The following is a 12,198-nucleotide window of genomic DNA, read 5'->3' as shown; positions in this document are numbered from 1 at the left end:
CCATCCCACTCATATCTCCCCCGGGGGGGCTGCCTGGCCCCCCACCCCACGGCCACCCTGCCTGTCCCGCAGTGACCCAGTGCCGGACGGAGGGCAGCACACGGGGCCTGGCAGCTGTGCCACGCCTGGCCCTGGATGTCATGGCCTGCGAGGTGCTCCGTGTCCTGCAGCTCACTGACACCGCCCTGGTCCCCGTCAGCTACCTGGTGCCACGCAAGGTATGGGGGCCCTGGGGTTGGCACTGTCTCATAGGTGCCTGGTGTCATCTCATGGGTGACATCTCACCTGCATTGCATGACAAAAAGGACCTGGCTGCAGTGAGACCCCAGTCCTCAGCCTGGGGAGAGGAATGGAGGTCAAACCTGGGTGCTGATGGTGGGTTGCAGAGTCTTGGAGAGCCAGGCGCTGCGTGCAGGGTTGGGGTGCTGGAGAGTGGATGCTGACAGCTGGGTGCCACCTGCTGGGTGCTGTTGTGCAGTGGGTGCTGGGCGCTTCAAGCAGCTGAAGTTTAAGTGCTGGGTAGGGTCTGGGTGCTGGAAGTGTCTGGGCACTCCAGGGGTGCTCCAGCTGCAGCAGGACAGAGGTTATGGGATTTGGGGAACACTCATCTCACCCCATCCCCTCTCCCACAGTCTGTCCAGGAGTTCCACGAGGACCTGTTCCCTGACTGCACAGGGACACTGCCAGCCACTGATGCCCAAGGCTGGTGGGCAGGGGACAGCCAGCAGGTCAGTGTCATCTGGGGGGCTTGTCCTTGCTGGTGTCATTGCCACTGCCCCATGCCCACTGTTGTTCTCAATGCAGGTGGGGAGGGTGAGCCTGCACCCTGCACGGAGATCCACAGAGACCTTCACATCCCCCATCATTGCTGGGACTGGCCCCACCAGCACTGGCCACAGCGATGGTGACACTGGTCACACTGATGGTGACACTGGCCACACTGATGGTGACACTGGCCACACCGATGGAGACACTGGCCACACCGACGCCGACCAGAGTGTGAGCAATGGGGCGCTGGAAAAGTGCACTGAATGCTGAAGGGGTGGGGTCCCTGCTGCCCTCATCCCACTGCCTCTCTCTCCCATAGGAAGCCAGTGGCTACTCCTCCCCATCCTCACTGGCCTCACCAAGCAGCGCGGCCACCTCGCTCTCAGCCAGCACCGGCCCTTCCAGCGGCTTTGCCAGCAGCCCCAGCCAGAAATCCCTGCAGAGCATTTTGGGTGAGCAGGCAGCAGGGTGGGCTCAGGGTGCCCCACTGGGGAGGATTCAGGGTGCTTAACCCACCTCTCACCTGCTCCAGGGCCCAGCTCCCGCTTCCGGCACGCGCAGGGCCGGGTGCTGCACCGGGACCACCACGTCACCAACCTGCGGGGGCTCAGCCTCACCACGCCGGGCGAGTGCGACGGCTTCTGCGCCAACCACCAGCGCGTGGCCCTGCCCCTGCTCTCTGCTGGAGGCCAGATTGCCGTCCTCGAGGTACCCCGCTGAGGTGTGGAGGCTGGCACAGCGCTGTGTGTGCCCTGCTGCTGACCCACAGCTCTCTCCCACAGCTCTCCAAGCCCGGCCGGCTCCCCGACGTGGCCGTGCCCACCATCCAGAACGGCACAGCCGTGGCCGACCTCACCTGGGACCCCTTCGACCCGCGGCGCCTCGCTGTGGGTACGTGTGTGCCAGCCCTGCAGGGGTGTGCCTGGAGAGTCCCCCAGCTCCAGGCATGCCAGGTCACCCCACTCACCACTGCCCATCCCTTCTGCTGCACAGCGGGTGAGGACGCCAAGATCCGGCTGTGGCGGATCCCTGAGGGAGGGCTGCAGGAGACCCTGCAGGAGCCTGAAGCTGTTCTCCAAGGTGAGGGGACTATTGAGCGCCCCACACTGGGGACAAACTGGCTGAGTGAAACCCACAGCTGGGGACAACCACACACTACTGAACCTCACCAGGTCACACGGAAAAGATTTACTCCATCCGCTTCCACCCCATGGCATCCGACCTCCTGGTTTCCTCCTCCTACGACATGACCGTGCGGATCTGGGAGCTGAGTTCTGGACAGGAAGTCTTGTGCCTGCAGGGACATACGGATCAGGTAAGGGATGACAGATCCAGGGACACCTGAGAGGCAACTTTGGGGCATTTGCACAACATCTGTCTCTCCAGATTTTCAGCATGGCTTGGAGCCCAGATGGGAAGAAGCTGGCAACGGTGAGCAAAGACGGACGGATACGGCTCTACGAGCCACGGCGCAGCTCTCAGCCTCAACAGGTACAATCCCAGCACTGTGGACGGGCTGGAGAGCTGGGGGTGTGGGCAGGAAACCCTCCCTGTGGGCACACAGCTGCACTCCCAGCTCTCTTTGAGCAGGCAGAGTGACCTTCATCCCATGCAGGAGGGCCCAGGCCCCGAGGGGGGACGTGGAGCGCGCCTGGTTTGGGTTTGTGGTGGCGACTACATCCTGGTGTCCGGCTTTGACAGGTAAAGAGGGGGACACATACAGTGCAGGGGTCCTGAGCACACTGCTTGCTCTCACTGTCACCTCCCCACAGCCGCAGCGAGAGGAGGATCCTCCTGTACCGGGCACAGGCTCTGCCTGAAGGACCCTTGTCTGTCCTTGGTCTGGACGTGGCCCCTTCCACCCTCCTGCCCTTTTATGATGAGGATACCAGTGTTGTCTTCCTCACTGGCAAGGTGAGGGCTTGCCCTCTAAAAACCTGTGGGGTTCTCTGCCTACAGGGACCCTCTATGTCCCCTGACATCCTCCATCTCTCTCCATCCCCAGGGTGACACCAGAGTCTTCCTCTACGAAGTGACGCCCGAGCCCCCCTATTTCCTCGAGTGCAACAGCTTCACCTCCAATGAACCCCACAAGGTAAAGGGGGGATATGCTGCCTGTCCCTGACCCCCCTACCCGTGCTGCCAGACCCCACTCACACCCCCACCCCACCAGGGCTTCGTCTTCCTGCCCAAAACAGCGTGTGAGGTGCGGGAGGTGGAGTTTGCCCGGGCACTGCGCCTGGGGCAGAGCACCCTGGAGCCTGTGGCTTTCCACGTGCCACGAGTCAAGGTAGGTGACAGAGGGGGCTGGCTGTGTTTTGGGAAGGGGACAGGAGGCTGAGCACCCCCCTGAGCGCCCCTTGCCCCCGCAGAAGGAGTATTTCCAGGATGATCTCTACCCACCCACCCGTGTGTGGTGGGAGCCGGCGCTGGGGGCTGCAGCCTGGCTGGACGGGCAGGATGGGCAGCAGCGCCGCGCCAGCCTCCGCCCCGCTGACATGGTGCCAGGTGGGTGCAGGGGCTGGGCAAGGACCCCCGGCCCTCAGGGATGCCTGGGGGGCTTTATCAATGGGGTAAAGCCGTCCTGCTGTCACAGTGAGTGAGGCCCCGAAAGATGCTCCGGCTCGGAAGTTTGTCCCTGCGTCCGTGTACCTGGAGGAGAAAACTGATGAGCAGAAGAAGGAGGAGGTGGGTTCTGGGATGAGCGGCAGGGCCAGGGGTGGGTGATGCCCCACGCCCCACGGCTCTGCCCGGCCTGTCCCCACAGCTCCTCAGTGCCATGGTGGCCCGGCTGGGCAACAGGGACGACCCGCTGCCCCAGGACTCCTTCGAGGGCGTGGACGAGGACGAGTGGGTGAGTGCGGGAGGGGACACGCGGCTCCCGGGTGGGTGATACCCGCCCTGCCGCTCCTCTCACCCCCCGGCCTCCCGCAGGACTAGGCTGGACCCGGCACCCCCAGGAGCCCCCGGGACCCCCGCGCCCCCCGGGCCCGGCGGGGCGAACAGGAGGAGGAGGAGGAAGAAGAAGAAGAAGAGGTGGAGGAGGCGCAGGGCCCGCCGCGGGCAGGACCCGCTATTAAAGCCGCTGCACCAGCACCGTGTCCTGCCGTGATCCTGCGACACCGGGGGGGACACGGGCACCGGACATGGGGGGGACACGGGCACCGGACACCGGGGGGGACACGGGCACCGGACACCGGGGAGGACACAGGGAACAAGGGGCCGTATGGACCGGGGGCGACACAGGGAGCGGCTCCGGGGGGATACAGGGATTGGGATGACTCAGGCACCGACGGGAGGGACACGGTAACCGAGGGGGACAGGAGAACTGGGGCGGGGGGTATGCAAAGACCAGCCCCGGGTGGGCATAGGGACCGACACCGGGGGACACGGAAATTGGGGAGAACACGGGGACCGAGGGAACACGGGGGGGACACGGGGGTCGCGGCAGAGGAGAACACAGGGACCGGGGGGGAGAACACGGGGACCGGGGGAACACAGAGGCTGGGAGGACACCGGGACCGGCCCAGGGATAACACAGGGACCGTGGGGACACGGGGACCGGGGAAGTCGCGCCCCACCCGCCGGCACCGGCCGGGCCTCCCGCGCAGAGACACCGCCAGGGGGCGCTGTGCCGGCAGAGGGGACGCTCCGCCCGCCCCGCCGCCGTCTCGGTGTCCCCGTGACCCTCAGCCCCGGCCACGTGACCGCCGGGGCGGAAGCGGCGGAGGGGACATGGTGAGAGGGGACAGGGGGACGGCCCGGGGGGACATCGGGACGGGGGAGCAGAGCTGGGGCTGGACAGGGCCCGGGGAGGGGCAGTGAGCTCGGGAATGTGCGAAGAATCTGGTTAGGGGAGGGTTAGGGCCAGTGGAGAGGGGACAGGGGCGGGGGAAGGGGTCACAGGGCCAGGGGAGGGGGAAGAAGTCATGGGGAGGGGTGACAGGGACACAGGAGGGAGGACAGGGGCAGTGGAAGGGGAGTAGGGACAGGGGAGGGGGTCACAGGACCAGCGGAGAGGGGACAAGGCATGGGGACAGGGGACAGAGACAGGGGAGGGGGGAGAGGGCCTGGCCAGGGGATCTGGGAAAGGTGTCACAGGGCCTGGGTGGGGGACAGGGACAGGGAAAGGAGGGACAGGGCCAGGTACGGCCGTGACACAAGTCAGAGGGGGTCAGAGCAGACCCCCAGGGGATGGGGAGAGGTGACAGAGCCAGGGTTGTGCGGGGCCCGTGGGGAGGTGACAGGGCGAGGGAGCCGTGGTGGCTGTGACAGCAGAGTGTCCCCGCAGGCCAAGTACCTGGCACAGATCATTCTGGTGGGGGCCCAGGTGGTGGGACGGGCCTTCATGCGGGCGCTGCGCCAGGAGTTTGCAGGTAGGAGCTGGGATTGTGCCCCGTGGGCCCCACGCTGCCCTGCTGGGCACTGCTCCACATCCCCACCCTTCCCTGGGCACCCCAGTGCTGCCCATCCCCGGGCTGTGCCTGCAGGGGACACTGCCAGGTTGTCACAGGGCTCCGTTCTGGCCCTGACAGCACTGCCAGGCTCCCAGAAATCCTGGCACCCCAAAGGGCAGAGTGGGGTAATCCCTGGGATGTGGCAGCCCCAGCCCTGCCTGTAGCAAACCTGCCTGGTCCCTGCCATCTCCCTGGCACTGGGACAACATCCAGATGTCCCCAGGGGTGGCTGGATGGGGACAGAGGGGGACACCAGTGTCTGAGCACCTCAAAGTGCTCAGGCTGTGCTGCCTGAGGGTGGCAGGGGGGACTCAGGCCCTGGTGTCCCCAGCGAGCCAGGCCGCAGCTGATGCACGAGGACGTGCTGAGAGACCCCAGTCTGCTGCTGCCTCCAGGATCATCGGCATCAGCCTCCAGGAAGCTCAGCAGATCCTCAACGTCTCCAACCTGAACCCTGAGGAGATCCAGAAGGTAGAGGCTTCCTTGGAGCCAGGGAGGGATGGTGCTGGCAGGGCCTGGCCTCTCCAAGGGCGCTGCTGTGCGTGGGGGTGGCAGCTGGTCCCCAGTTAATCCCAGTTTGAGAATTCCCTGCCCCAGCTGGAGCAGCTCTCCAGGCTTGGCCTCTGCATCTGCCCAGCAGGGCTGCTCAGGGAAGGGATGTGGGATCTCTGGGGGTGCCCACCTGGGAACAGGGGACTCCCAAGGGGTGTCAGGCAGAGCCATCTGTGTCCCCAGGGTCACTCTACAGCAATGCTCTGGAGACTGGGAGGCTGCCAGGGTTTGGGAGTGGGAATGGTGGGAATGGCAAAGGTGGGGGAGACTCTAACCCAGAGCTTCTCTCAACAGAACTACGACCACTTGTTCAAGGTGAACGACAAATCAGTGGGAGGCTCCTTCTACCTGCAGTCCAAGGTGAGCACCGGAAGGAGCAGAGCAGGGGCTGCACCTTCCCCTGCCTGGGTTTTGGGACAGGCAGAGCCTGGATATACCCACGGGTGGGGCAGGGAGGGGAGGGGGCACCCCGTCCCTGTGTGTCACCTCGTCCCTGTGTGTCACCTCGTCCCTGTGCGTCACCTGTGTCACCCCACAGGTGGTGAGGGCCAAGGAGAGGCTGGACGAGGAGCTGCGCATCCAGGCCAAGGGTGACAAGGACAAGGGGCACAAAGCTGAGACGTGACTCCTGCCACCCCTGTCCCCTTGTCCCCTCACCCTTAACTTATAGCTAACCAATAAACACCGTGTCCTCCAGCACCTGGCCTGGCTGCTTCACACCCAGGGAGGGAGCAGGGACCTGCCTGCCCAGCGCTGCCCTGGAGGGATTGACCCCTTTGAGGGGCTGTGTTTGCCCGGGGGATGAGGAGGCAGTTGGGGAAGAAGGGGTGTCCCCAGGGCATTGAGGCTGCCAGGGCTCAAATGGCACTGGGGGAGGCTGCAGGAGCTATTTTTGGTGGGGAGGTTGGATGCTCTTGGATTGAGTGCACGGCTCCATACCCTGGCAGTGCTGTGCCATTACCTTCTCCCAGTGTGGATGACTGCTGGCTTGGGTGAGGGGCTCTGAGGGGACAGGCTGTGGCTGTCCCCACCTGCAGCTCTCCCTGCAGATGCTGGAAGGGTTTCACTGGTGCCAGGGCTGCCTGAGCAGGAGCCGGGGGACATGGCTGGGGGTCAGGCAGGGCCAGCCATGCCCCCAGGGTCACACCCATCCCCTCCTGCACCCCTCTGTCCCCAACACGGGCTCCTTGCCACTGCCACCACGAACTGAAACAGGAACTTACTTCAACTTCACTTTATTGTTTTCTTAATAAACTTCCTCTCCCCTGGACGAATATAGTGTTACAGTCGTTAGCTTATCTCGTACTTGTGCAGTCCTTACACGCTACGCTAACAGCGATGGAGCCCAACAGGAGGAAAATAAAAACAACCCAGAAACTACGATAGAAAAGGCACTTCGAGACCGTTAAAATACTGATGTCCTGGAATGTGCAACAACAAACCGACGAGGAGCGAGGAGACTTTTCACCGGCCGGGGCGGCCTGGTCGAGGACCCGCAGCTATGCTGGGCTGGAGGGCAGCGCCGGGCGGCCACGGTGAGGGCAGGGAGACCTGCTCCCTGCGGGGCTCCTTCAGCACGGAAATGTGAGCCCTCTATAGCTCGGAGCCAGCAGGACCTGTGTGACCCCTGGGGAAGCTCTGAGCCGCTCTGAGGCCGGGCACTGTGTCCTGGGAACATCCCAAGGAGCGGGTGCCCGGCAGGCGGTGCCGGCCGTGCCCACATTGCGCTGGCGGTGCGTGGTTAGGTATGAACGTAGCTACAGGAGGGGCTGTGCCCCGGCGAGCAGCACACGGGACCGTGTGCCTTGTCACGGGAGGGCCGTGGGGAGGGAGACGGGAGGGGAGGAGGATGAGGCTGAGTGCCCACCCAGCCAGCTGGGCCACGGGGTTGGGATGGCACGGCCGGGCACGGCTTGGAGCAGCTGGTCCCCCCCACCCCGGGTGTCACCCCCGCAGGAGCCTGGGGGCTGCAGCCCCCACCCCCCCCCCTCGGGCAGGGAGACGCCGAGTCAGCAGAAGCAGGAGAGCCCAAGCAGGACCCTGTCGGAGCAGGGGGCTGGTCGAGAAATAAATAGCGGCGTGTCCGGCTGCCCGGGGCCAGGAGGGGGGGACAGGGCAAGGGACCCCCCTGTGCCCCCCTGTGCCCCCCCTGCCCCCAGCACGGGGTCGCAGCCGGCTCCGGCCGCCGAGGGATTATTGCTTTTCTCAGAAGAGTCCGTTCTTCTTTCGTGACGGGTAAAAGCAGGAGCGAGGCCCCGCGGGGCTGCAGGAGGAGGAGGAGGAGAGGGGGGTTAATGCCCCCGGTCCGGTCCCCAGGGAGCGGGATCTGCCCGCGGTGACCCCGGGCATCGTCGGGCCCCTCAGTTGACGGCGGCGGGTTTGAGCAGCAGGGAGCCGGGCGGGATGAGCACCCAGCCGGGGGGCAGCGCCTCGGGGCTTCCCCCGGAGGTGACACCGGCCGAGAGGTCGAGCACGGCCCCGGGCAGCAGCGCCAGGCTCTCGGGGGGCACCCGCGGCCGCGCCGCCTCCGTCCTTTCCCCCCTCTCCTTGCGGCTCTCCAGCCCCTTGCCCGCCTTGGGGGGCCGCCCCTCTGTCCCCTTGTCCCCCCCCTCGGCCTTGGCCCCGCCGGCCAGCAGCGACATGACGGGCAGCCCCAGCCCCGCCGCGAAGGGCGAGGGCAGCAGCGGGCTCTTGGCCAAGTTCAAGGCGCCGCCGTTGAGGGGCAGGACGGGCCCGGGCAGGGCGGGCAGGGCTCCCCCGGCCCCGCAGCCCAAGGCGCTGAGGTCCAGCGGGGCCGGGGCCAAAGGGATGGGCAGCGCCGGCAGCCCCGGGGGAGCGAAGAGAGCGGCGGGGTTGGGGATGACGAGCTGAGCCCCGTTAACGTAGGGCACCTCCGCCGAGCCCAGGGGAGTTTTGGGAGGCGGGTGGACCTTGAGCATCTCCGGGTGCTCGGGGGACACAAAGTGGCCGTGGGCTTTGATGTGCTTGCGGAGGGAGCTGGGGTCGGTGTAGCGCTTGTGGCAGCCCGGCATCTTGCAGGAGTAGGGCTTCTCCACGTAGTGGGTGCGGGTGTGCTTGAAGCGGTCGCTGGAGTTGGAGTAACGCTTGTTGCAGCCTTCGTAGGGGCAGATGTAGGGCTTCTCACCTGCGGGACAGCAGCGGGTCTGCCGGGGGGCACCGGCCCCGCCGTGTCCCCTGTGTCCCCCCGAGCCCCCCGCTCCCCCAGGGAGGGCAGGGAGGCTGTGCTGACCTGTGTGCGAGCGGTTGTGGATTTTCAGGTTCTCCAGGCGGGAGAAGCTCTTGTTGCAGGTGGGGCAGCGATGCGGCTTCTCGTTGGTGTGTGTGCGGATGTGGATCAGCATCTTGTACCTGCCGGGATGGGGCAGTCACAGAGTCATGGAGTGGGCTGGGTTGGGAAGACCTTAAAGCTTGTATCACTCAAACCCCCTGGGCAGGGACAGGGACACCTCCCACCATCCCAGGCTGCTCCAAGCCCTGCCTAACCTGGCCTTGGACCTCTCAGGGATCCAGGGGCAGCCACAGCTGCTCTGGGCACCCTGTGCCAGGGCCTGCCCACCCTTAAGGGAACAATTCTTTCCCAATATCCCATCTAAATCTCTCCTCTTTTAGTTTTAAACCATTCGCCTTTGTCCTGTCACCATCTGCCTGTGGAAGCATCAGGGTGGGAATGTCAGGGAAGGGGTCAGCCCTGACTTCCAGGCCAAGTCCTTGTCCCTGTGCCTTGGCTATGGGTGGGAGAACAGGGACATCCAGCAGAGTCATCCAGCCCCCCCAGGGCATCACACCCCGCATGAGAGGGAGGGGCAGATGGCACATCCCCAGTGCTGGGCCCCTGCCTCCCCACAGCAGCCCCCCAGAGAAGCCCTGGAGCCCCCCATGCCCACCTGGCGTTGAAGCCCCTGCCATGGCGGGCACAGCCCTCCCAGTGGCAGCAGTACCCCGCGTCCTTCTCGGGTTTCACGTGGAAGTCGTTTACATGGTCCACCAGGTCTTGCAGGAGGTCGAAGAACTGGTTGCACTGTGGGCAAGAGGCTGGGGGTGAGGGAGCCCAGCAGGGTGGGCACCAGGGGGGCCAGGCCCCCATCATAGCCAGCAGCTGCCCCCCCATCCCACCCCAGCTCCCTGCACCCGTGTGCAGCAGCACCAGCATTTGGGGAGATGGAAATGGTCCTTTGCATGACCCCCAGCCCCTTATCACCCCCCAGCATCTCTGCACATCACCCACCTCCCCCCCACCACCTTTCCAGCCCTACTGTCCCTGCTTGGCCTCGCAGCCCCAAAACTTGCCCACGGCCCCCAAGAGCTCTGCCTTGGCTTTCCAGCCCCGTGTCCCCTCCCCAGCCCCAAAACTCCCTTGGGTGCCCCCCATCCTTGCAATGCCCAGTGGTCTCCCAGCCCCTCATCACCACCTGGATCCCCTCAAAGCCCCCACACACCCCCACCATACCCCCCACAGCCCCCAGCCCTCCCTGCTGACCTTGGACCAGCGGCAGACGAGCTGCTTGGGCAGGGGCAGCTCGGGGGGGAGCCTTTTCTCCTTGCTGGGGGGCAGGAAGGCGGCGGGGGGCAGGTGCAGGGCCCCCCCAGCCCCCAGGGGCAGGAAGAACTGGAAGGAGCTGGGGAGGCCATCGATGTAACGCAGGGACTGGAAATCCTGGAAAACCGGATGGAGGAGCGGTGGGGGACAGGGCCAAGCTGGATGGAGACCCCCAAAGACCCCACCCTAATCTCTTCCAGAGATTCCTCCCAGCCCCCCAGGAATCCCAAAATGTCCCAGGGACCCTCCCAGAGATCCTTTCTCTGAGATCCCCCCATGCTCCCCAAAAGCCCCCTAGATCTGCAACCCTCCCTCAAGGACCCCAAAACCCCACAGAGACCCCCAGAGACACCCCAGGAGCCAACCCGGGGATACCTCTGGGGTCAGGGGCCAGGCAGGACATTGCCCCCGGGCTGTGTGTACAGTGACAGCTCCGGGCACCCTGCCCAGGTCGGGGACATCACCGGGGACACCACGGGGGGCTCACGGCTTTACTTACGTGTGGGGTGAGGGGGCCGGGCAGGTCCCCACTGCTCTGGCGCTCAGGGGACAGAGAGGCGCTGCCAGCCGGAGACTCCCCCCCGGAGCGGGGCGAGAGGCTGAGATCCACCACCGGCACAGGGAAACGTCCCTCCCGCGGCTCCACCAGCCTGGAGTGTCCCAGGAGGCCGGGGGATGGCGGGGCTGGCACGGCCCGGCGCGCCCCCCGGCCGCCCCCTCTGCCCTCCCCGGCCGGCGGGGTGTCCGGGCGCTGGGGGGCTCGGGCCCGGGGGCCGGGGGGGCCCCGCTTCTCACGGGCAGCTCGCAGCTTGGAGATGCTCAGCTTCAGGTCCAGAGGCTCCTCCAGGGAATGCATGGTGCCGGGGCGGGCTCTGCGGAGGACAGCCGGGGGTCACTGCAGGGCTGGGGGGCGCCCGGAGCATCCCCCCCGGCCGGCCCCATGGCAGAGCCCGCTCTGCTCCGGGCGGTGCTGGCACAGACAGAGCCGTCCCTTCCGGGACCCTGCGGCGGCCCCTCCCGCAGCGGGCAAAGGGCAGGGCATGGCACTGCCCCCCCCCCCGCCACCCCGGCCCTTCGGTGTCCCCAGCGTGTCCTCTCCGTGTCGCCGGCACAGCCCCTTGGCCCGGGACCAAACCTTGCCGGGGATTGCCAAATCCCCCGGACACCCGCGGCGCTGGAGCTGCGGTGTCCCCATTCCTCCCCCCTCCATCCGCTCATCCATCCCTCCCTCCATCCGTCCGTCCATCAGTCCCCGCGGGGCTGCCCCAGCGAGGCCTTTCCCAGCGGCAGAGGAGGGCGGTGGCGGCCACCAGCCCCGCGGTGACCCGAGCCCGCTGGCCCCAGCCCCGGAGGCGGCAGCGCTTCCTCCCCCGCCGGGGCCCCTTCCCCGCCGGCCAAACGCCGCCGCTGCCGGGGCCGAGCGGGGGCTGCGGGGCCGCAGGGAATGGCCCGGCACGGTGGATGCCACCCCGGCGGTGCCCACATCTGGCGGGCAGCTGAGAACGGGCAGCTCGGTGCAGCGGTGAGCGCCCGGGGCCACCCGCATCGCCCGGGGCAGAACGGGGGCGGCCGAGGGGCCGTGCCGGGGGGCACCCAGCACACGTGGCAGAGGGGGGGCCCCCCTCCATCCCCACCCCGCCCCGGGGGGCCCGGCCCCCGCCCTGCCCCGCCGGAGGGGCCCCCCGAGCTGGCGGGGGTCCAGGCAGGCTCAGACGCTGAGGAATGCGGAGGAGCCGCGGGGGGCACGGGCGGCGGGGCGGGGAGGGGCGGGGACCCCCCGCCTGTCCCCCTGTGCTGCCCCAGGGGGGGCCTGTCCCAGGGGCTGGGAGGAGCTGCCCCACGGCATCTCCCGCGGGCTCAGCC

At 66.8% G+C, this 12,198-nt stretch overlaps 3 protein-coding genes across 3 annotated transcripts in view; 2 read left to right on the top strand and 1 right to left on the bottom strand.

Moving 5' to 3' along the window:
* Positions 1 to 3,848, top strand: part of LOC310915520 (coronin-7-like) — a 34,311-nt gene extending 30,463 nt beyond the window's left edge. Inside the window, exons 12-28 of the mRNA XM_083872462.1 lie at positions 73 to 218; positions 633 to 728; positions 805 to 999; positions 1,088 to 1,220; positions 1,301 to 1,476; positions 1,551 to 1,659; positions 1,762 to 1,848; positions 1,941 to 2,083; positions 2,155 to 2,259; positions 2,384 to 2,469; positions 2,541 to 2,682; positions 2,774 to 2,863; positions 2,942 to 3,058; positions 3,141 to 3,276; positions 3,365 to 3,456; positions 3,536 to 3,622; positions 3,703 to 3,848. Of these exons, the coding sequence (XP_083728588.1) occupies positions 73 to 218; positions 633 to 728; positions 805 to 999; positions 1,088 to 1,220; positions 1,301 to 1,476; positions 1,551 to 1,659; positions 1,762 to 1,848; positions 1,941 to 2,083; positions 2,155 to 2,259; positions 2,384 to 2,469; positions 2,541 to 2,682; positions 2,774 to 2,863; positions 2,942 to 3,058; positions 3,141 to 3,276; positions 3,365 to 3,456; positions 3,536 to 3,622; positions 3,703 to 3,708 (1,946 nt within the window). The 3' untranslated portion in view covers positions 3,709 to 3,848. The remainder of the gene's footprint in view (positions 1 to 72; positions 219 to 632; positions 729 to 804; positions 1,000 to 1,087; positions 1,221 to 1,300; positions 1,477 to 1,550; positions 1,660 to 1,761; positions 1,849 to 1,940; positions 2,084 to 2,154; positions 2,260 to 2,383; positions 2,470 to 2,540; positions 2,683 to 2,773; positions 2,864 to 2,941; positions 3,059 to 3,140; positions 3,277 to 3,364; positions 3,457 to 3,535; positions 3,623 to 3,702) is intronic.
* Positions 3,849 to 4,411: 563 nt separating this feature from the next.
* Positions 4,412 to 7,624, top strand: PAM16 (presequence translocase associated motor 16). The gene is made up of 5 exons (XM_083872464.1): positions 4,412 to 4,506; positions 5,060 to 5,144; positions 5,557 to 5,696; positions 6,072 to 6,137; positions 6,316 to 7,624. Exons 1-5 carry the CDS (start codon positions 4,504 to 4,506, stop codon positions 6,400 to 6,402), a joined length of 381 nt encoding a protein of 126 aa, XP_083728590.1. The 5' UTR covers positions 4,412 to 4,503; the 3' UTR covers positions 6,403 to 7,624.
* A 513-nt stretch (positions 7,625 to 8,137) lies between these two features.
* On the bottom strand, positions 8,138 to 11,284 carry GLIS2 (GLIS family zinc finger 2; the record flags this gene model as incomplete). Its single annotated transcript, XM_083872461.1, has 5 exons — positions 10,835 to 11,284; positions 10,276 to 10,452; positions 9,683 to 9,816; positions 9,028 to 9,146; positions 8,138 to 8,922 (listed from the first exon to the last, which is right to left on the bottom strand). The coding sequence occupies exons 1-5, from the start codon at positions 11,189 to 11,191 to the stop codon at positions 8,138 to 8,140; spliced, it is 1,572 nt and encodes a 523-aa protein (XP_083728587.1). The 5' UTR covers positions 11,192 to 11,284.
* Between the last annotated feature and the right edge of the window lie 914 nt (positions 11,285 to 12,198).

The sequence above is a fragment of the Zosterops lateralis genome, assembly GCF_965231275.1.
Source record: "Zosterops lateralis genome assembly, chromosome: 15".
Lineage (NCBI taxonomy): Eukaryota > Metazoa > Chordata > Aves > Passeriformes > Zosteropidae > Zosterops > Zosterops lateralis.
Note: the sequence above shows the minus strand (reverse complement) of the source record. Positions and strands in the feature narration are given on the sequence as shown.

Bases quoted from the DNA above. Each gene is read 5' to 3' on its own strand.
- PAM16 (XM_083872464.1), top strand. The intron at 5,145-5,556 runs GTAGGAGCTGGG...TGGTGTCCCCAG, and splicing joins GCTGCGCCAGGAGTTTGCAG to CGAGCCAGGCCGCAGCTGAT. The intron at 5,697-6,071 runs GTAGAGGCTTCC...TTCTCTCAACAG, and splicing joins ACCCTGAGGAGATCCAGAAG to AACTACGACCACTTGTTCAA.